We start from the raw sequence: 21977 nt of genomic DNA on the forward strand, positions 1-21977 counted from the left end.
CTTTCAACGAACAATGAGAATTACATAACCCTTTCTTTCCCACACTTTTGTCTTGCTTTCCAGGAAGTACAAAGATAAATTTTATGCTTAATTAGAGTAACAATGTTGGCTGAAGTTTCTAGTATATTTATTTTCATCTCCTATTTTAATGGGTTTATTGAACATATCTTTTATTGTAAGCTGTTCCAAATCCTTTTAAAAATGTAGGCAAAATAGGGGCCGGCCCGGTGGCGCAAGCGGTTAGGTGCGCGCGCTCCGCTGCGGCGGCCCGGGGTTCGCTGGTTCGGATCCCGGGCGCGCACCGACGCACTGCTTGGTAAGCCATGCTGTGGCGGCGTCCCATATAAGGTGGAGGAAGATAGGCACCGATGTTAGCCCAGGGCCGTCTTCCTCAGCAAAAAAAAAAAAAAAAAAAAAAAAAAAAAAAAAGAGGAGGATTGGCGGATGTTAGCTCAGGGCTGATCTCCTCACAAAAAAAAAAAAAAAAATGTAGGCAAAATATAAATTATGAATAGAATAAGGCCATCGCCCCTGCTCCCCGCATAAAATCTATTCTCTATCCCAGTGGGTGGCTAGAAACCCAAGGGTCAATCCAGAATCCTCCCTTTCCTTTAATCAATAACCAATTTCCATCTATTTAACCACCCTAATGAGTATTTTATGTACTCTTCCTACTCTTTATATCACTATGACACTGGCTTGGTCTAGCCTGGTTTATTGTAAAAGCTTACATATTAATCCCCCTGCCTTTAGTCTCAACTCTCTCTCAATCAACCCTCATTCATTCATTTCCTCCATACTACCAGAAAGATTTCTAACACAAAACTATATTTCTTTCATCTGGCTCAAAATTCCTCAATCTATCATCTATAGAATAATACCCAGTCATTCATATAACACATAGGACCATGTATGATCTGGTTGGCCCCTCCATATTTACTTGGCCTTATCTTACCCACTCCCTTCCCCCTACGATGACTCTCCAAAAACACCTGCTCCTCTCTCAGTAAATAGCACTACGATTTACCCAGCTGTTCATACTCCAAACCTTGGAATTACCCATGTCTCTTTTTTCTGTCACATCCCACATCCAAACTATCAGCAAATCCTGTCAGCTCCACCCTGACCATATATCCATATGCAACCACTTTTCACCACCTCAAATGCTATCACCTAGTCTAAGTCACCATCATCTGTCACTTGGACCCCTGCAACAGCCTCCTAACTGGTCTCTCTGATTTCACCCTTACACCTCCTAAAATCTATTCTCCATACAGGAGCCACCAGTGATTCTTTTAAAACATAAATGAGATTATGTCACCAGCCTGCAAAAAACCTTCCATTAGCCCCCACAGTACACTTAGAACACAGTCCAAAGTCCTGTCATTGCCTAGAAGGCCATACCTGTTCTCACTCTTCTCCTTGCCAGGAATGCCCTTCCCCTAGACAGTCACACAGCTGGAGCCCTCATTCCACTGCAGTCTCTGCTGCAATGTTACTTCCTTAGAGGGACTTCCTGAGCCCCTATATCAGTAGTTCTCAACTAGGGGCCATTTTTGACCCTTCAAAGGACATTTGGCAATATCTGGAGACATTTTTGGTTGTCACAATGGTGGAAGAGGGGATCTACTGGCATCTAATAGGCAGAAGCTAGGGATTCTGCTAAACGCTCCATAACGTACAGGACAGCCCCCATCTCCAACAAAAATTATCAACAAAGAATTATCCAGCCCCAAATGTCAATAGTATTGAAGTTGAGAAACCCTGCCTTCTCTAAAATATACCTCCATTGGTCTCCTAACCATTACTCTGCTTTGTTACTTTCTTCGTGACAACTATCACTACCTGACATTATATATTTATTTATTCATTTCTTTATGGTCTCATTCACTAGAGGGAGGTTATATCTCCCTCACTAGAATGCAAGCTCCAGGAGGGCAGACTTCTGACTGATTTGTACATGGCTATATCCCTATGGCCTAGAAGAATGCCCGGCATATAGCCAGTCCTCTAAATATTTACTGAAAGAATAAATGGATAAATGGTACTTCAAAAAAGCTGAAATATTTGTATCCATGAAAACACCCCAGGTTCTCGCAGGCTTCTGTGCCACCAACTATAGAGAATTGTGGAATATCATGAAATTTGAAGTCACTATGATTTGTCTGCAGTAAAGGTGCTTGCTAATTTTTATTTCCATTTCCTACATGGTAGCAAAGTATACCAATATGCACCCCAAGGGCAGAGTCTATCCCTCACACTCCTCTGTATCTCTCGCATTTCAGTGGTGAATGGCAAAAATGGTAATCTACTACCCTGCCCAGTGAAAGAGTTGGATATTTCAGATTTAAGACTTGAGCTGAGACAAGTTCAATATTCCCAGAAGCTAATCCAGGCCTTTAATGTCTCAGGCATCTGTAATCACAGGGCTAAAGCACAGTACATATCTTTACTCAAAATAAAACAATAATTTTTCATCATATCCAAAGCAATGAAATTGGTATAAATAGGCTTCAATATCAATATCCACATACCTGCTTGCCTAGCTTCAATACAGGCAATATTTATTTCTTCTTTCAAATCCCAGTTTTCATTGGCTATAGCTTCTCCTACTTTAACAAATCTTCCAACTGCCAAGTTGACGGCTTGTCCTACACGCTGAATTGCTTGCAGAGGTTTATCAGACTTTTTGGTATTATCTTTATGATTAATAAGTGTGGTGATCTAAAAATAAAAGATAAAAACAACTTGCTTAAATTTTATCTCAATACCTTTTTTTAGAAAAAGCTGTATCACACAAAAGCCAAGAAAATCAAGCCTGGCATACTAGACTAGCCTAACAGACTAAACTGATAGTTTCAATGCTTCAACCCAGAGACAACCAGCAAAGGATCCTCCATCCCTCCTCAGGACAATGTTTCCATTAATAACAATTCTAAGTTTACCTGGGGGCAGTTATCTGGGGCATCCAGTTCCACAAGCCCTCCAGATATTTCAATAAATCTTAAAAGACAGGAGAAAAGTAGAAGAGGATGGATCATTACATTCACAGAATCCACAGAAAACCAAAGCACTTCAGGTCTAGTTTCCTCTACTGTGACTTGAGCTGCTGTGAGAGTAGAGACAGCATAGGCCTCACCTTGCATTCCACTCCATTGCCTAGCACAGTGCATAGGTTGCACAAAATGGTACGTGTGCCATACATGTGTACCAAATTAACTAGATACTTTAGAATGACTGCTATAATCTGTTTTATACTTCTCTAAGTTTTGTTGTACACTCAAAGTAAATGAAATGCCAAGAGTTTTAACACTTGGTTCCAGGCCCTGAAATGAAACACAAAAGGTGACAAGCTGGTTGAAACAAACATAAATCTTCAAAATGTCTTACAAAATTAGTATATAAACTTTGCTGACATATACAAATATTTGAAGAATGTTACATGAAAAATATAGATCTCAAATAGTACATGTCCACTGAGTATAATTTTGAAATGATTTATATAAGTATATTAACAAAGACCAAAATAGAGAATTAAGAGGGAAGGAATCACTCTTTGAGCAACTCAATGTGCCAAGTGCTTTATATGTTATAGTATTAATAGTTTAGAATCAGGAAGGCCTGGGTTTGAGCCTTGGCTCTGTCATTACTAGCTAAATGACCTAGGGAAATTTATTTAATCTCTCTAAATTTCCTCATGTACAGTATTGTTTTTCAAATTTTGAATATTTCCTAGATGCCACAACCTGAGGATGTATCAGTGAACAAGATTAACATAATCCTGACCCCATATGGTTTACAGTCTAGTAGAATAACAATAATTTGATCATATAAAATATATTTGTCACACACCTATCATACACCAAATAAAATTCTAGGCAATGATGAAACAGCAATGAACAAGAAAGAAAAGGCCCATGCTCTCACGGAGCTTACATTCTAGTGGGAGGGAGACACAATAATCACATAAATTAGGTAAGCCAAAAAAACTTTAATATAAATTCTATGCAACATAGTAAAATAGGAGAATATGATAGAAAGCATCTATGTAGCCACCTGAGATTAGCTGATCTTCCTTCTATGAGGAAATTATATTTAAGCTGAAATCTAAATGATATCAAGCAGCCAGGATGGCAAACATCGGGGCATAAAGCATTCCAGGGAGAAGAAATAATTGTTAAAAAAAAAAAAAAAGAAAGAAAAACAAAAAAGGAAGGGGTTGGGGGATCCCTTAGGAATGAGCCTGTCCTGTTCAAGGAATGAGGTAAGGCCAGAAGCAGTTAAGGAAGTCTGGGTAAGAGGGCAAGTGCAGGGACTAGCCATGTAAGGCTATGAATTGGAGGAAAGAGTTTGTATTTTATTCTAAGTGTGACAGGAAACCACCAAAGGGTTTTTAAGCAGGGAAATGGTATAATCTCTGTAGTAGTTTTATAATGTGCCTACAAAATCTTTGATATTTCTCCTTTCAAGAGGTGGAGCCTCATTTGTCTCCCCTTAACTGTGGGCTAAACTTAGTGACTCGCTTCTAATGAACAGAATATAGTGGAAGCAATGGCATACTTCTGAGGGTAGGTCTCAAAACACACTGTGACTTCCATCTTACTCTCTCTCTCTGGGATCAATCACTGTGGGAGAAAACCAGCTACCATATTGTGGAGGACACTCAAGCAACCCTATGGAGAGCCCCACATGGTAAGAAACTGAGGCCTCTGGCCAAAAGATAGTGAAGAACTGAGGCTTCCTGCAAATGGCCAGATGAGTGACCCTGGGAATAGTTTCTCCAGCCCCAGTCAAGCGTTTGGATTACTGTGGGCTCAGCCAACAACTTGATTTCAATCTCATGAAAGACCTTAACCCAGAATCACCAGGTAAACCCCTCCAGAATTCTTGACCCAAAGAAACCATGAGATGATAAATGTTTATTGATTTATGCCACTAAATTTTGGGTAATTTGTTATCATAAATAGATAACTAATACATATTTTGGCACCTGGAACTGGGGCAATGCTGTAACAAAACATAAAATGTGGGAGTGGCTTTGAAATTGAGTAGTGGGAGCTGAACAGACTTTGAGCAGTTAATAAAAGCTACAAGATGGTTGAAAAAACTTTGTAAAAGCATGATGACCATTGAGGAGGCTATAGGTGAAGACTTAAAGGAAAGTGAGAAAAATCTTATTGGAAACTGGAGAAAAGAGGATCCTTGTTATGTGGTAGTAGAAAGTCACCCTCAGTAATGTGGAAACTAGAAAATATACCTAATGAACTGGGTGATCTAGCTAAGGAGATTTCAAGGCAGACTTTGTAGGTGCCACTTGGCTTCTTCTTGCTTATAGTAAAATGTAAGAGGAGAGACAGAAGCTAAAGGAAACACTATTAAATAAAAAGAAGCCAGGACTTATTGGATTTGACAATTCCTAGCTTCTCCAGAGGGCAAATGATGCTAAAATTAAGAATAGCTTCCAGGCAAAAATAAAATCCAGGGCACTGTCCGGAAAGCAAGGTCTGAAGATGAAGCTAAGAATGTGACTATAAAATCTTTCACTAACGTCTCGTCAAGATTCAAGGTGGTATTCCACAGATCCATTCAGTCAAACAACAGGTCTCCTAAGAAGCTTAAATGTTATTCCTCAGGAGTTCCAGCAGAAGCCCAAGTTACAGAAAGGCTTATCGCAAAGAGACTTGGGGGTGTGGTTTGTCCAATGGAGTGAGCCCAATAAGATTCACAGGAGACCCACAAAATTTTTAAGATAACTATGTCAGCAGAAACACCACCAGCTTGGACTGAAAGAGACAGATTGTTACAAAATGAAAGGAGGCTTTTATACCCCAAAACTTCCCTAAGTGGGGAGCGGGCTGAAAAAACGATTCAGCTGCAAACATCGGCTACCTTTCATGAAAAAGGATGATTCAGAGGACAAGTGCTAAGAGCCATGAAGAATTATTCCCAGTCCTTGAGTCTTAATCAAGGGACTGCTAATCTGTGCTTGGGTGGATTTCAGAATGTTATGAACCAGTGGCTTCTATTTTCCCTATTTTCAAACAGAAGTATATAGCAGCTATCCTATGCCTCCTATTTTCCTAGGTTTTTTTAGGGTTCTTTTTTTTTTCTTTAAGAAAAATGTCTATGGTGGTTATCCTATGCCTGTCCTACCACTGTAAGTTGGGTGTTTGGGAAGCAGATAACTTGTTTCTTTAGTTAAACAGGTCTTCGCGTCAAGATGAACTATACTCAAGGAGTTAAACTTAAGGAACTACCACATACAAGAAGCCTCATCTGAATCAGACTCAGATGCCAACATCTTGGATTTCAAGCTGATGCCATAAAGGAATAAGAGTTTTGGGAGGGTTGGGGGCAGGGGGTTGTTTGTAGGTGGAAAGAATATAAATAATTTGTGGTCAGAAGGTAAAGTGTGACAGTGGGTTTTTTTTTAGGGGGGGGCGGGTTTGGTGAGGAAGATTCACTCTGAGCTAACACCTGTTGCCAATCTTCCCCTATTTTTTATTTGTGGGTTGCTGCCATAGTATGGCTTGACAAGTGGTGTAGGTCCACGCCTGGGATCTGAACCCACCAACGTGGGGTGCCGAAGCAGAGTGTGCTGGTCCCAACCACTATGCCATGGGGCCAGCCCCAAAGTGTAATAGTTTTAAAATATTTCCACCAATTCTTTGCTATTCATCACTTCAAGAGGTGGAGCCTCATTCCCCTCTCCTTGAGTATGGACTGAACTTAGTGAATCATTTCTAACTAATAGTATAAAGCAGAAGTGACAGTATGCTACTTTTGAGGGCAGGTCATAAAGACACTCCAGTTTCCATCTTACTCTGTCTCTGAGATTATTCACGTTAGGGGAAGCCAGTTGCCATGCCATGAAGACACTTGACCAGCCTGATGCAGAGGCTGATATGAGGAACTGAGGCCTCTGACCAACAGCTGGCAAGGATCTGAGGTCTCCTGCTAACAAATAGACACATGAGTGACCTAGAACCACCTAGGTAACCCCTCCCAAATTCCTGACACACAGAAACTAAGATAATAAATGTCTGTTGTTTTAAACCATTCAGTTTGGTGGCAATTTATTTTGCAGCAGTAAATAACTAATGCAATCTCAAATGTATGTTTTTTTAAAAAAACTCTATCCTAGGAGAAGAGTGGGTTGCTAAAGTGGCAAAAGTGGGAGCAGGGAGACCAGTTGCAATAGTCCAGGTAAAAAATGATGTTGGCTTGAAATAAGGCAGCAATAGTCAAGATGGAGGAAAATGGACGAATTGGGGAAAGTCTTGAATATGACTTGCTTGATGGATTAGATTGTTGTTGTCAAAAGTGACCCCTAAATTTGTGGCATGAGAAATAGGGTGCACTGGCATAACACTAACATCTCTATGCAGCAGGCACAAAAAAGCGTTTTACATAAACAACCTAATCTAAACCCCACAATAATCTTCACACATAGGCACTACTTTATCTCCTCTTTACAGATAAGAAAACCAGCATTAAAAGATGCTTATTTAAGGTCACACAGCTATTAGTGGTTTCTCAACACCATTTATTGAAGAAACTATCCTTTCCCTATTAAGTATTCTTGTCTCTCTTATTAAATATTAGTTGACCTCATACACGTGAATTTATTTCAACTCTATTCCATTGGACAAGATTCAGAGTCAGGCAATTTGACTCCAAGGCCATACTTTTTTCCCCCAGCTTTACTGAGATATAATTGACACATAACATTGTGTAAGTTTAAGGTGTAGAACATGATGATTTGATACACATATATATTGCAAATGCTTCCACAATATATTGCACATGATTACCACAATAGGGTTAGTTAATACCTCCATCACCTCACATAAATACTTTTTTTTTTCTTTTTTTGGTGGTGGTGAGAACATTTAAGATATACTCTCTTAGCAACTTTCAAGTATATAATACAGTTTTGTTAACTATAGTCACCATGCTGTACATTAGATCCCCAAAACTTATTCATCGTATAACTAGAAACTTGTATCCTTTGACTAACCTCCTTCCCATTTCCCTCCAGTACCCAGCTCCTGGCAACCACCGTTCTATTCTCTGTTTCTATGTGTTCAGCTTTTTTAGATTCCACATATAAATGAGATTATATAGTATTTGCCTTCTCTGTCTGACTTATTTCACTTAGCATAATGCCCTCAAGTCCCATCCACGTTGCTGCAAGGGGCAGGATTTCATTCTTTCTCATGGCTGAATAATATTCCATTGTATATTTATACCACAGCTTCTTTATCCACTCTTCCATAGACAGACACTTAGGTTGTTTCCAATTCTTGGCTATTGTGGATAATGTTACAATGAAAATGGGAGGGCAGCTCTATCTTCAAGATCTTGATTTCATTTCCTTTGGATATACACCCAGAAGTGGGATTGCTGGATCATATAGTAGTTTATTTTTCATTTTTTGAAGAACCTCCATACTGTTTTCCATAGTGGCTATACCATTTACATTCTCACCAACAGTGCATAAAGGTTTCATTTTCTGCACATCCTCACCAACACTTGTTATTTCATCTTTTTTATGATAGCTAATTCTAACAGGTGTGAGGTAATATCTCATTGTGGTTTTGATTTGCATTTCACTGATGATTAGTGACGTTGAGCATTTTTTCATGTACCTGTTGGCCACTTGTATGTCTTCTTTAGAAAAATGTCTATTCAGTTCCTCTGCTCGTTTTTAAACCAGATTGTGTGGTTCTTTTGCTATTGATTTGTATAAGTTCCTTATATATTTTGGATATTAACCCCTTATCAGATAGATGGTCTGCAAATACTTTCTCCCATTCTGTAGGTTGTCTTTTCATTGTGTTGACCGACTCTTTTGCTGTGCAGAAGCTCTTTAGTTTGATGTAGTCCCAACTGTTTATTTTTGCTTTTGGTATCATATCCAAAAAAATCATTGCCAAGACCAATGTTGAGATTTTTCCCTACGTTTTCTTCTAGGAGTTTTACAGTTTCAGGTCTTACATTTAAGTCTTTAATCCATTTCAAGTTAATTTTTGTTAGTGTGTAAGACAGGGGTCCAATTTCATTCCTTTGCATGTGATGATTCAGTTTTCCCAACACCATTTATTGAAGAAACTATCCTTTCCCTATTGGGTACTCTTGGCTCCCTTGTTAAATATTAGTTGACTGTATATGCATGGATTTATTTCTGGGCTCGTGATTCTGTTCCATCAGACTATGTGTCTATTTTTACCCTATAGCATACACTTTTGATTACTATATCTTTGTAATATAGTTTGAAATCAGGAGATGTGCTGCCTCCAGCTTTGTTCTTCTTTCTCAGGATTGCTGTGGCTATTTAGGGTCTTCTGTGCTTTCCTATAAGTTTTAAAATTGTTTTTTTTTAATTTCTGTGAAAAATGCCATTGGAATTTTCATAAGGATTGCATTGAATCTATAGATGGCTTTGGGAAGTATGGACATTTTAATAATATTAATTCTTCCAATCCATGAACACGAGAACTCTTTCCATTTATTTGTGTTCTTCAATTTCTTTCATCACGGTCTTATAGTTTTGAGTGTACAGATCTCTCACCTTCTTGGTTAAATTTATTCTTAAGTATTTTATTGTTTTCGATGCTATTGTAAATGGGATTGTTTTATATCTTTTTCAGATATTTCATTGTTAGCATACAGAAACACAACTGATTTCTGCATGTTGATTTTTTATCTGGCAACTTTATGAATTCATTTATTAGCCCCAATAGCTCTTCGGTGGAGTATTTAGGATCTCCTATATATAAGATCATGTCATCTGCAAATAGAGACAATTTTACTTCTCCCTTGCTGACTTGGATGCCTTTTATTCCTTTTTTGGGCCTGACTGCTCTGCTTAGGACTTCCAGTACTATGTTGGATAAGAGCGATGAGAGTGGGCACCCTTGTGTTGTTTCTGTTCTCAGAGGAATGGCTTTCAGTTTTTCCCCATTGAGTATGATGTTGGCTGTGTGTATGATCCTTTTAATGTGCTATTGATTTTGGTTTGCTAGTATTTTGTTAAGAATTTTTGCATCTAGGGGCCGGCCCCGTGACACAGCAATTAAGCGGGCACGCTCCGCTGCTGGCGGCCTGGGTTTGGATCCCGGGCGCGCACCAACGCACCGCTTGTCAGGCCATGCTATGGCCGCGTCCCACATAAAGTGGAGGAAGATGGGCATGGATGTTAGCCCAGGGCCAGTCTTCCTCAGCAAAAAAAAAAAAAAGAGGAGGATTGGCATGGATGTTAGCTCAGGGCTAATCTTCCTCATACACACACACAAAAGAATTTTTGCATCTGTATTTATCAGGGATACTGGCCTGTAGTTTTTTTTCCTTGTAGTGTCCTTTCTGGCTTTGGTATCAGGATAATGCCACAAAGGCCATACTTTTAACTACCCTATAATGTCTTACAAAATCCCAATAAAATAGGTACTAATATCATCCCCTTTCTACAAATGAGGAAATTGGACCTCAAGGAGAATAGGAGAATAAGGTTTTAAACTCCAGAGCCCAGCCTCTCAACCACTTAGCCATACTGCTTTCTCTGCCTTATAATGTTGATAAAAGAATTCAATGAAACGATGCCAGTATTGTGTTTAACTCAGTACCTAGTTTATGGTAAGCACTCAAAGATCTATTATAATTAACTCTCTTATTTAATCCTTAGGTATTATTAAAGATAAGAAAACTGAGGCTGAGTGAAATTAAGTACTTGGCTCACAGAGCTAAGAAACAGCCTCGTTTAGAATTTGAACCCAGGTTTATCTGACATCAAAACCCACCCAGTGCTCTTTCCTTTAATGGAGGTTTTCAATCTTCCTGGTTGTTTTTTTTTTTTTTTTCCTGAAGGAGAGCAGAACACTTTCTTCAAAATAAAATATTATCTAAAAGCCCATTAAGTAATTACGTCAAAGAAGAGTTGCTACGGTTGAATTTTGAGGATGACTGTGGGTCATGGTGCTGGGAAGCAGAGAAACAAATATGAATCCTATTACGATCAGCTTAGTCCACACCTGATAGACCCTAGGGTACTCTTAGTACCACCTGGAGAACAGAGGTCTTGACCACCATTGACTACCCCAACCGACCACCTTGGAAGAGATTCTGGAGTGAGAAGTGTTGTGTTTGTTAAATCTTTATTTACATAAAGTTTAAAATTTCAATTTCAAAGAAAAGATCCAGCAATTAGGCTAAAATACCAACTACTGTTCAGTTCCAAAACACACTTTTTGCTTTCATTACAGGCATCCTTCCCAGTGCATAATTAGGCGTGGCTGTCTTCCTCTTACTCGAAGCAGTCTGGAAAATGTTCAATCCAAATACAAGTATGCCTTTAAAACTGACATTTAGTGAAGCCAAGCCAATTTATAAAATTCCGTACTAAAAGGTCTACTCAAGTCCTAAAATTATTTTCAAACTTATTAAAAGGGAGGTTCAAAAGTTATACATGTTGATCGTTTGAAAAAATAGATGGGAAATATAGGGAAGCCTAAAGAAATAAAAATCACCCATCATTCCAGTACCTGGTGAGCATTTTGGCATAATTCTTTTCAGTCTTGTTTTATACATATACATACTTAAACACACAGTTTTACAAAATTGAGATCAAACGTCAATTCTCTTATCATGCAAAAAATAAGACTAGTTAACATTTAACATTAAACACAACAGTATCAGGCACTATTCTATGTGTCTTAAGTCTATTAATGCATTTAATACTTACATCTTTATGAAGTAGATACTGTTATTACCCCCACTTCACAGATAAACCAGAAATTTGAAAAGGTCAAGAATTTGCCCAAGGTCACAAAGCCAGTAAATTGCCTACACTCTTAATCACTAACACTGCCTCTTACCTCCTAGCGTTATGTCAAGGATCAAGGGAAAGAAAGCTGGTGAAAACATCTTGTAAATTATAATGTGCCAAATATAATTTTAGCTATTATTCTGCAAAAATAGGAGGCATACTAAATTGCGAGTCTGGAGTTGCCCTGACACCAGAGTCTAGAGAATGCCTGAATGAACAGGAGAAGAGGGCAGAGAAGGCATCCCATGGAGAAGAAAGAGGATCTGATATATTTAAGAACTCTGCTGCGGAATAAAAGAATAAGAACTGGGGCTCACTTGATACCTTCTAACAAAGAGTGTCAAGAAGTACCAATCACTAACAAAGTATATCCTAGCAGTTAAGAACATGAACTTGGGCAGGTTTGAATTCTGGCTCTGCCAAGTGACTATGTGGCAAGTTATCTAACCTTTCTGGGGCTCAGTGTTCTATCTGTAAAAACAAGAATAACAGTACCCATCTCATAAAATCACTGTGGGGAATAAATTAGTAAATGTAAATAAAGTACTTTAGAACAGTATCTGGTACATAGTAAGCACTACCTAATTGTTAGATATTGTTACATTGTTTACATTTCTAGAATCTCTGTTCTTTCCTCATGTTTGTGATGTTATTCTTATTTTCTAGAATAACTGACACTAATCTCTTGATTGAAATGGATTTTCTTAGCTTGCTTACTTATCTTGTGAGGAGGCAAGAAAGCAAGAGAAGACTAGGAAGAAAAAAAAAAATGGGAGTAGCCCAGATAAAAGAACAAAACCTAATTTCTCCTGACGTGAAGAATAAAGGAGCCAGCCCAGGACAGAGAAGCTCATCTCTGGGCTTACCTCATCAGTAAATTCTCAAAATTATTAGATACAAAAATCAGCTAATCAGCTATGGAAAACAATATGGAAGAAAACACACTAAATCATGGGAGGTGCTTTAAAAGAGGCAGGAAAAAAGGCACTTTCACTTACTTTATACACCACATTGTTCTATCTTTGCACTTAAAAACACACATATACAGCCACTATGGAAAACAGTACAGAGATTTCTCGAAAAATTAAAAATAAAATACCACATGATCCAGCTATCCTACTACTGGGTATTTATCCAAAGAACATGAAACAACAATTCAAAGAGATTTATGCATCTCTATGTTCATCGCAGCATTATTCACAATAGCCAAGAGGTGGAAGCAACCCAAGCACCCGTCAACGGATACAGATGTGGTATATATATACACAATGGAACACTACTTAGCTATAAACAAAGAAAAATCGTGCCATTTGCAACAACATGGGTGGACCCTGAGGGTATTATGCTAAGCGAAATAAGTCAGACAGAGAAAGACAAATTCCATATGATTTCACTCATATATGGAAGATTAACACATAGATAAGGAGAACAGATTAGTGGTTACCAGAGGAGAAGTGGGTGGGTGGAGGGTGAAAGGGATAACGGGTCACATATGTGTGGTGAACGTGATGCAGTCTATACAGAAGCTGAAATATAATAATGTACACCTAAAATTTACACAAGGTTATAAGCCAGTATGACCTCAATTAAAAAAAAAAAAAAAACCACATATATATTCACATACACACATCACCAAAGAAGGCCTCATATGTACTCTATTCATCTCCAACTTAGTAGACAGGGATCCTGAAAATCTTCCAGGACAATGCAGAGAGAAATGGGAAGACGAGGTGAGCTACCTTAGAAATTTAAAGGGTCTGTACAATGGTGAATGAACTAAATCTATCACAGACAGGAAAAGCCTAGTGGGTGGTAGAATAACATTCCACACAAGGGTGGAGCTACGTGGCACACATCCCTCTTCCCTTCCTTGGATAAAAACATTATAAGACTGGGAGTGGGAGTTTTGACAGGAAGAATAAAGTGATCATTACTAACGGTGGGGAGTTGCTCTGCAGAAAATGTGTTTGGGAGTTAGCCCAGGGCTTTTAAAAAAATTATCTAAATTAGAAAATACATAACAAATGAGTGTATATAACACATATACGTTCAGTTTAAAGAAATGAAAAAGAGGGGCCAGCCCCGATGGTCTAGTGGTTCAAGTTCAGCGTGCTCCACTTCGCTGGCCCAGGTTCGGTTCCCAAGCACAGAACCACACTACTCAGCTGTTAGCAGCCATGCTGTGGTGGCTCACATAAAAAAAAGGAAAAAAAAGAGGAAGATTGGCAACAGATGTTTGCTCAGGGCAAATCTTCCTCAGCAAAAAAAAAAAAAAAAAAAAAGAAATGAAAAAGAGACACATGCACCCACCACCAAGCTTAAGAGAACACTGCCAGTACCTCTGACAGCTCATGTGCCCTGTGGCCTCCTCCCTTTCTACATCACCCTACTCCCTTCCCCCAGAAGAAACCACTGTCCTGATTTTGTGCTCATCACTCCTTATTATAACTATTGCACATATGTTATATCCCTAAATGATATATGGTTTTGTTTTGCCTGGTTTTGAACCTTTAATTTTTTTCACTCAACATTATGTTTTTGAAATTCATCCATATTTATAATTATAGTTGTGGTTCATTCATTTCACTGCTACATAGTATCTCATTATATGAACATAATACAATTTATTTAAACATCCTACTGTTAAAAGACATCTGGGTAGTTTCCAGTTGGGGGCCATTAGAAGTAAAAAGACTATCAACATTCCAATCCGTGTCTCCAACACACGTGCAGGAGTTTCTCTAGGGGTATGGATTTAGGAGTGGACTTGCTGGGCCACAGGTAATACCCACCTTCAACAGATTACATCAAACTGTTTTCCAAAATGGCTATACTACTGACATTTTCATCAGCCCCACATTCCTCACCAACACTTGTTCTCATTGTGGTTTTAACCTGTACTTCATTGTTTCTAATGAAGTTGAACATCTTTTAGACATCTGCTTCGTCTTCTGCAAGATGACTATTTATTTTACCAATTTTTAATGAATAATCTTATTTTTGATTCATTGGAGTCCTTTAATTGTTTTGGGAACTATCAATCATTTGTTGGTTATTTGTGTTGCAATCACATTCTCCCACTTTATGGCTTCTCTTTTCAATTTTGATGAACAGATTCTTCATTTTAATAGAGTCAAATTTATCAGTCTTTGCTTAGAGTTTGTATTTCTGGTGTATTAAGAAATCCTTTCCTATCATGAGGTGGTGAAGATATTGCTCTATTTTTTTTCTTAAAAGTGTTATAAGTTTTCACTTTCATATTGATGTCCTTAATCCATCTGGAACAATTTTTGTATATGATGTGTGACAGGGATCCAATTTCATGTGTTTCTATTTAGATAACAATGGTCCTAGCCCCATTTTTAAAAATGTTCTTCCTCTCCTGAACACTGACCGCAATGCCAATTCTGTGATTTATCAAGTTTCCATATATGCGTGGATCTGTTTCTAGGTTCTCTATTCTGTTTCACTGGTCTATTTGTCCATCTCTGTTCTTATATCCACACTTTATTATTATAGCTTTATAATAAGTCTTGAAATCTAGTAAAGCAAGTCCACCCACCTTGTTTCTCTCCTGGCTATTCTTGACTCTTTGCTCTTTCATATAAATTTTAGAATTACTTTTATCAATTCTACTCAAAAAACTCCTGTTGAAATGTTTATTGGAATTGCACTAAACTTATAGATCAATAGGGAAAATTGATACATCTACAATATCAAATCAATCTAGTCATGAACATGGTACTTCCCTCCCATTTATGTAGATCTACTTTGGCTTTCAATAAAATTTTAAAATTTTCTCCATGAAGTTTGGCATCTCTTTTGCTATACATATATTCCTAGGAACTTCATTTTATTCTAACTAGCATTTTTTTTTTTAGAATTACTTCTGTTTGTCATTCAGGTAGAAAAATGCAGTTGACTTTAGTATCCTACAGTCAGTGAACTTACTAAACCTCCCAATTTTTATAATTTATTTAAAGACTCTTTGAGTTTTTCTCTGTAGATAATTATATCATAATGAAGTTTTGATTTTTCCTTTCCTATCTTTACACTTTCACTTCTCCTTGTCCTGTTGCACTGGTTAGGATTTCCAGTACAGTGCTGAATAGAAACTGTGATAGCATCGCTCCTCTTGTTTCTGGTTTTAAAGGAAACGTTTGTTATGAATTTGACTTGTTGCTATGATGTTGACTGTAGGTTTTCTGTAGATACTCTTTATCAGGTTAAGGAAGGTGTTTCTATTACTAGTTTGCTAAGTGCTTTTTATCATGATTAGAAGCTGAATTTAAATGAATGCTTTTTCTGCATCTTTTGATAAGAACAGATAGCTTTTCTAATACATGAATGCAGAAAATTGTGTACATTGTCTAACATTGACTCAATCTTGCATTCCTAGAATAAGCCTAGTAACCCAGAACTTTTTACTTGAAGTCAGAAGAGCTTAGATGCTATCAAAGGAGAAACTATTTAAAACTCACTAAACTGTACAACGCTTGTCCTACTTGTTCACCTCCAGACCCTGTCTCCTCTATGGCATCATTCCTGACTCATCCGTGCCTTCTCCGAGCTCTTAAAGCATTTACCATTGATGATGTTCATTTGACACTTGGCATGTGCTATTTTGTACATGTCCTGTCTGCCAACTAGAATACAAGGTCCTCGAAGAGCAACAACTAGTAAGCATACAACAAACGCTTGCCTAAAATGCTTAAAATATTTTTGTGGATAAGATGGCGAAACATGCGTTGGATAATAATGCAGCATCCTTAGAAAATGACGCTCCTGGACATGAGTTTTCTAGAGCTGCAGTTTTAAAGCCACGAACACTCAATGAAACTTGAAAATCATTCTAAAGTGAACTCCACACTTTCCCGCTTTGTCAGTATTATGGCCATGCTTTATACATTTCTTGATCTTAAGCACAATTTAACTTTTTCTTGTTGAGTACAGTCAATCATTAGGAATATCAGTTATGGTATTGTGCTAAAGATATAACTGTGCATACATAACGTGTGGGATGCAGAATCTCAGCTATGGCCCTCAATGAGTCTTGAACAAAAAAGAAGAAAAAAAAAAAAAACTGGCATTTTCCCCCTTTGGCATTGACCTCTAGTTAACTCAGCAGCTATTTACACATTTCCTCCTCCACTTTCCTACTCTCTCCACCCTCTTCTACCCCAGAATTACACAATGGAGAGCTGTAGCACTGATACATTTTTAGTAGTGATACTATGAAAAATTACCATTTCTCCAGATTACAACAACCTTCCAGCTTGTTTTCCCATTGTGGACTCTTCTCTGTACCTACTATTAGCTGTCCTTATCACTGCTTCTACTCTCTAGAGAGAACACAGCATATGGTGTAGGTAAGAGCGTCAACTCTGGAGCCAGGCTGCCTGGATTCAAATCCCAGCTTGACATTTACAGTTGGAAGTCCCATGACAAGTTACTTAATCTCACTATTCCTATTTCCTCATCCACATAATGAGAATAAACATATGTCTACCTCACAGGACTGTCATGAGAATTAAATGAGTTAATACTTATAAAGTGCTTAGAACATGGCCTAGTGTATAGTAAGCATGATATACGTATGTTAAATAAATGGATAAAATACTGTCAACTTGAACTCCACCATCCTCTTACAACTACTCCAGTATTTCTCATTTTTGGTTGTGGTTGTATTGGTGGCAGTGGTGGTATTCTTTTGGGGGAGAGGGGCAGTGCAGACATTACTAACGGATCAGAGCACTGCTTCTCACTGGTCAGTGCCTCTATCAGACATGGAAGGGGGGGGGTGTAGGTGTATTCATTCCCTGTTGTGTTAGCCAGGCTAAAATGAGCACAGGTGAAGAAGATGGAGCTGTTTATTTAATCAGCGTTAACAGGAATCTACAGACATGTGTGACTGCTGTTTTCAAATATTTGCGGGGCTGGCACGGAGAAGAGACAGCATTAAAAATTCTATACAACAGCTACAGGCTCCCCATCACTGAACATGTTTAAACAGGGGGCTGGTGACCAGGTGTCAAGGGTGCTGTAAGAAAGAATTTTTTAATTTAGAGTCAGATAACCTTTAAGATTCCTTCTACCTCTAAAATCTTGGCAGCACTAGCGTGAATCATCAAGACTTTACAATCCAGTTGTGAGTCACACATCGCCAGCGCGCTCCTGAAGGCACAGAATTCTTCACTCCCCACAGTGTTTGGCACATTACACAGGTCTAGGTGAGGAATTCTAGCCCTCAGGCTGCGTATAACTCGGCTCACCGTAACAAAAACTTCTCTAAAGCTAAGCGCGTCAATTAGCTGATTCTAGACTTCTGTTATGACCAACAAATACAATAAAGCATACATCCCAAATGGGATTTGGCAAAAGATGGGTATCCGGATTAACTATCAGGCTGTCCTTCACTTCGCTCTTCCGAGGCCGGACAAGAGCCAACTGCAGTGAGCAGGCAGGTTAAGGGGAAGGGGCAGGGTGGCCCGGGAGAAATGCGAGGCGGGCGAGCCGACACACACGCAGGGCAGAGGGACAAAGGCCCCGGGAGAGCACGCTGGACTTGGAGGCTGGGAATGCCCCAGCTGGAGTGCCCAAAGGTCCGGGTTTGGACCGGGGTTGCGAACGTGTGCCGGCAGCGGGTTAAAGAGCAGCACCGGGGGGGGCCCCTAAGAGCCAGCGGAGCTCCCGCCGTGGTCCTCTCTGCCTCCCGGGAGCTGGGCTCGCCGCCCACCCGCGGAGGCGGGCTCGCTGGGCCGGGGGCCACCGCAGCCGCAGCCGCGAGGCGGGTCCTGGGGGGCAGGCCGGGCGCGCACCTGCCGGCCGGGCTCTCGAGTCCGCACCGGGCCCCCCGCCCCGCAGCCTCTCCTGCCGCTCAGCCAACTCGGCCTCGCCGCCGGATTTCGAACGGTCCAGACTCAGCCACCTCAGCCGAGGCCCGTCCTCAAGCCCCAGACCGGCTGTCCGACACCGACGCCGCAGTCCGGGTGCAGGATGCGGGGCAGCGGCTGCCTCCCGCCCGGCCCGACCCGGCTGTGCGAGCGGCCGCCGCCATCGCGGGCCGCGGCCGGAGGGAGACGAGGGGCCGCACCGGGCGCCACTTTACCTGAGAAACCAGCGGGAGCAGCGTCTGCTCCACCGAGCGAGTTTTGATCTCGAGTCCCGAGTCGAAGGCGAGGCCCGACGGGCCGGAGCCGTGCATTGCTCCGGCGCCCCCAACGCCGGCCGGGCCCGGAGAGGCAGCCATGGCCCTCCGCTCGTCGCGCAGCCGGAACGCCGCGCCACTGAGGGCCCGTCGCCCGCCGCCCGCCAGCCAGCCCGCGCGCGGCGGCGGCAGCAAAGCACCCGCGCCGCCCGGGGCCCCGCCCCTGGCACGGCCCCGCCCCCGGCCTGCTGGGCCGCCGCCGGGCCCCGCCCGCGACAGGCCCCCGCCCACTCCCCGCCCCCAGCCGGGCCCCGTCTCCAGCCTGCTGGGGTGCCGCAGAGCCCCGCCCCTGACAGGCCCCGCCCCCGACAGGCCCCGCCCACTCCCGCCTCTGTCCCGCTCCCTCCATCCCCATTCCCCGCCTTGCCTCTCTCTCTCTCCAGACCACTCTTCGGTGGGTTCCATGCACGTCCCACGCGCGCTAAACAGAGAAACTAATATACCTGAGGCTTCCCACGGCCACGTGGCCTCTTACCAGGACAAAGGACACCGTCCCCAGCAAAGCTTCCCATCCTCTGTCCTCTCGATAGGTAACTCGTCCTAACTACGAATTCCCGCGGCGATTTCTGGAAGCTGCACTGAGGTTGAAACTAACTGGTAGAGCAGGACCCGAGTCATGTCTGTAGGGGGCTGCTGTTTACCCTGAGACAGGAATTCTACAGGCAATATAGTCTTTCTGGAGCTTCTCCGGAAGGCCCCATTTCCCCCTCCACCCTGCTCCTTTTCTGACTGTATCTTTCTCACAATTGAGCTGGACTGAAGATGAAACACTTGATAATGCAGTTATTTAAGGAGTGTCTGGGTACTCGGCAAGAAGAGAGTGACTTGGGTATCTTTCAGGCTACTGCTCAGAAATACTCTTCTAAATAGACCATATGGAAAAGCACCTACTGTTCAACACTTTTTTTCAATTACTGTTCAATTACTTTTTAAAACTACTTTTCAAAATTATTTTCCCCTAGTGCCTAGCACAGAGCAGTTTCTTAACAGCTGTTCACAGACTGAAAAGATCATTAGTATATATTTCTAACTAAACTAAGGGTAAGGCTAAAATCAGGGAGCCCCTGCGGGATTGAGATGGGAGGGAGAGCTGAACACCCCTTACCCTAAGGGTTCCAGGAGCAAAGCCAAAAAGAGGTTGTCAGAAACACACCCTGTGAAAGGGTCCTAGGCTTAAGCAACAGCCTGAGAAACATGAAGAAATATTTTTTGAACTAGCATATCTGCCAATAAGAAACTATCAGAATAGAAAAGAATCTGAGGTTGGCTAGTCCACTGTTACACCTTTGCCAGGACCATTTCTCCATCCATAATGTCAGATTGATGAGCTGAACACCACCAATTGGAGGTGTCAGCAAGTTCTTTCCCAAGCACTGTTGAAATGTGCTTTACAGTACTTCCACACCTGGGTTTGGCTACGTCACCCAGTGCTGCACTGATATCTTTGCTATTGAAGATAGCCATAACTTAGGATTGTTTTCTTCATTCAAAATCTGCAGTTCTTTGATCCAAAAAAAATTTTTTTTTTGCGAGGAAGATCAGCCCTGAGCGTTATAACATCCATGCTAATCCTGCTCCTTTTTACCGAGGAAGACCGGCTCTGAGCTAACATCTATTGCCAATCCTCCTCCTTTTTTTTTTTTCCCCAAAGCCCCAGTAGATAGTTGTATGTCATAGTTGCACATCCTTCTAGTTGCTGTATGTGGGACCCGGCCTCAGCATGGCTGGAGAAGCAGTGCGTTGGTGGGCGCCCAGGATCTGAACCCTGGCCGCCAGTAGCGGAGCGCGCGCACTTAACCGCTAAGCCACAGGGCGGGCCCTCGATCCAAATTTCTTTTCCTCTGATTCTTACTCCCCAGCCATGCACATCACCACTTCCTCATCTACCTCAAGGCCACCTTCCCTTGTGTACTGAGGGCTCCAGCCTCAGCCTTGGACCTTTTCACCTCTTGAAGGTGCCCAGCATCCACTCCCCAGACACTTATTCCCTTATGTAAGTTGCCCATATTTCATAAAAATTCAGTGTAGGTATTGGTGCTAAAGGAAAAGGCAAGAGATAAAGCCTAAGAGACAGATAAGGTGGACTTGTAAAAGTGTGACTTCACTAAAGATCAAATTTCTCAACAGAAATGAGACTAAGTTTACCACCTGATTTTTTCAACACTAGCAATTTTACTTCAAAATATAAATATTTTACATTTACAAAGAAGTTACATCAGTAGGTTGTCAAAGCAAGTTAAAGCTAAGAAACAGCATTTGTGTGAGAATAAAGAATATGTATTGTTGTATTTGAATAATCCTTTTTTTCAAACCATCTCTACTTTGCCTGAGAATGCAGAGATGATACACTTTCCAAAAGTTACATAAGCAAGTTATAAACTATTATGACCTCAATAAAAAAAACCTATAAAAAAAAAGTTACATAAGCAATTACAACTATATATCCAATCTTGGTTTCAAAATCAAATAATATTTGAAATACACTCCGGTTACCTAAACGAGTGGCACAGCAAAGGACAAAAGAGGGTTTTCTTTGGGATAGCTATAACAGGAGTTACATTTTCTGGGTCACTGCAATAAAAAAAATATATAGTATTTGATAATAAGCCAAATGATGTTACTTTAAGATTTGCTTCCACACCTTTCACTGTAAAATATAAAGCTAGAAGAAAAATACGAAACCAGGTGTGGAGTCAAGAACTCTGGACTTGGAGTCAGAAGTTCTGCAACTGAATTCTGGCTCCATCACTTTGTGGTATAAACTTAAGGGAAAATCACAAAAAAAACCTTTCTGAGCCCCCAGTCAGTGCCTCATTTGATAATACTTAACACCTGCCTATCTCACAGGGTTGTTAAGAAAGCAGCCTAAAAACTATGAAGTGCCATACAACAGCATTATTAAAATGTAGTATCAATATATCACCACTGTATTCGCACATTAATTGA

General features: G+C 40.7%; 1 protein-coding gene across 2 annotated transcripts in view; it reads right to left on the reverse strand.

Annotated features, from left to right (window-relative positions):
• CTNNAL1 (catenin alpha like 1) overlaps positions 1–19105 on the reverse strand; it is a 60928-nt gene extending 41823 nt beyond the window's left edge. For both annotated transcript variants that reach the window (XM_058523729.1, XM_058523728.1), the window contains exons 1-2: positions 18933–19105; positions 2535–2724 (exon numbers count right to left, since the gene is read on the reverse strand). In XM_058523729.1, coding sequence (XP_058379712.1) covers positions 2535–2724; positions 18933–19073 — 331 coding nt within the window. In that variant the 5' untranslated portion in view covers positions 19074–19105. The remainder of the gene's footprint in view (positions 1–2534; positions 2725–18932) is intronic.
• Positions 19106–21977: the final 2872 nt, after the last annotated feature.

Source organism: Diceros bicornis, chromosome 28, assembly GCF_020826845.1.
Source record: "Diceros bicornis minor isolate mBicDic1 chromosome 28, mDicBic1.mat.cur, whole genome shotgun sequence".
NCBI lineage: Eukaryota > Metazoa > Chordata > Mammalia > Perissodactyla > Rhinocerotidae > Diceros > Diceros bicornis.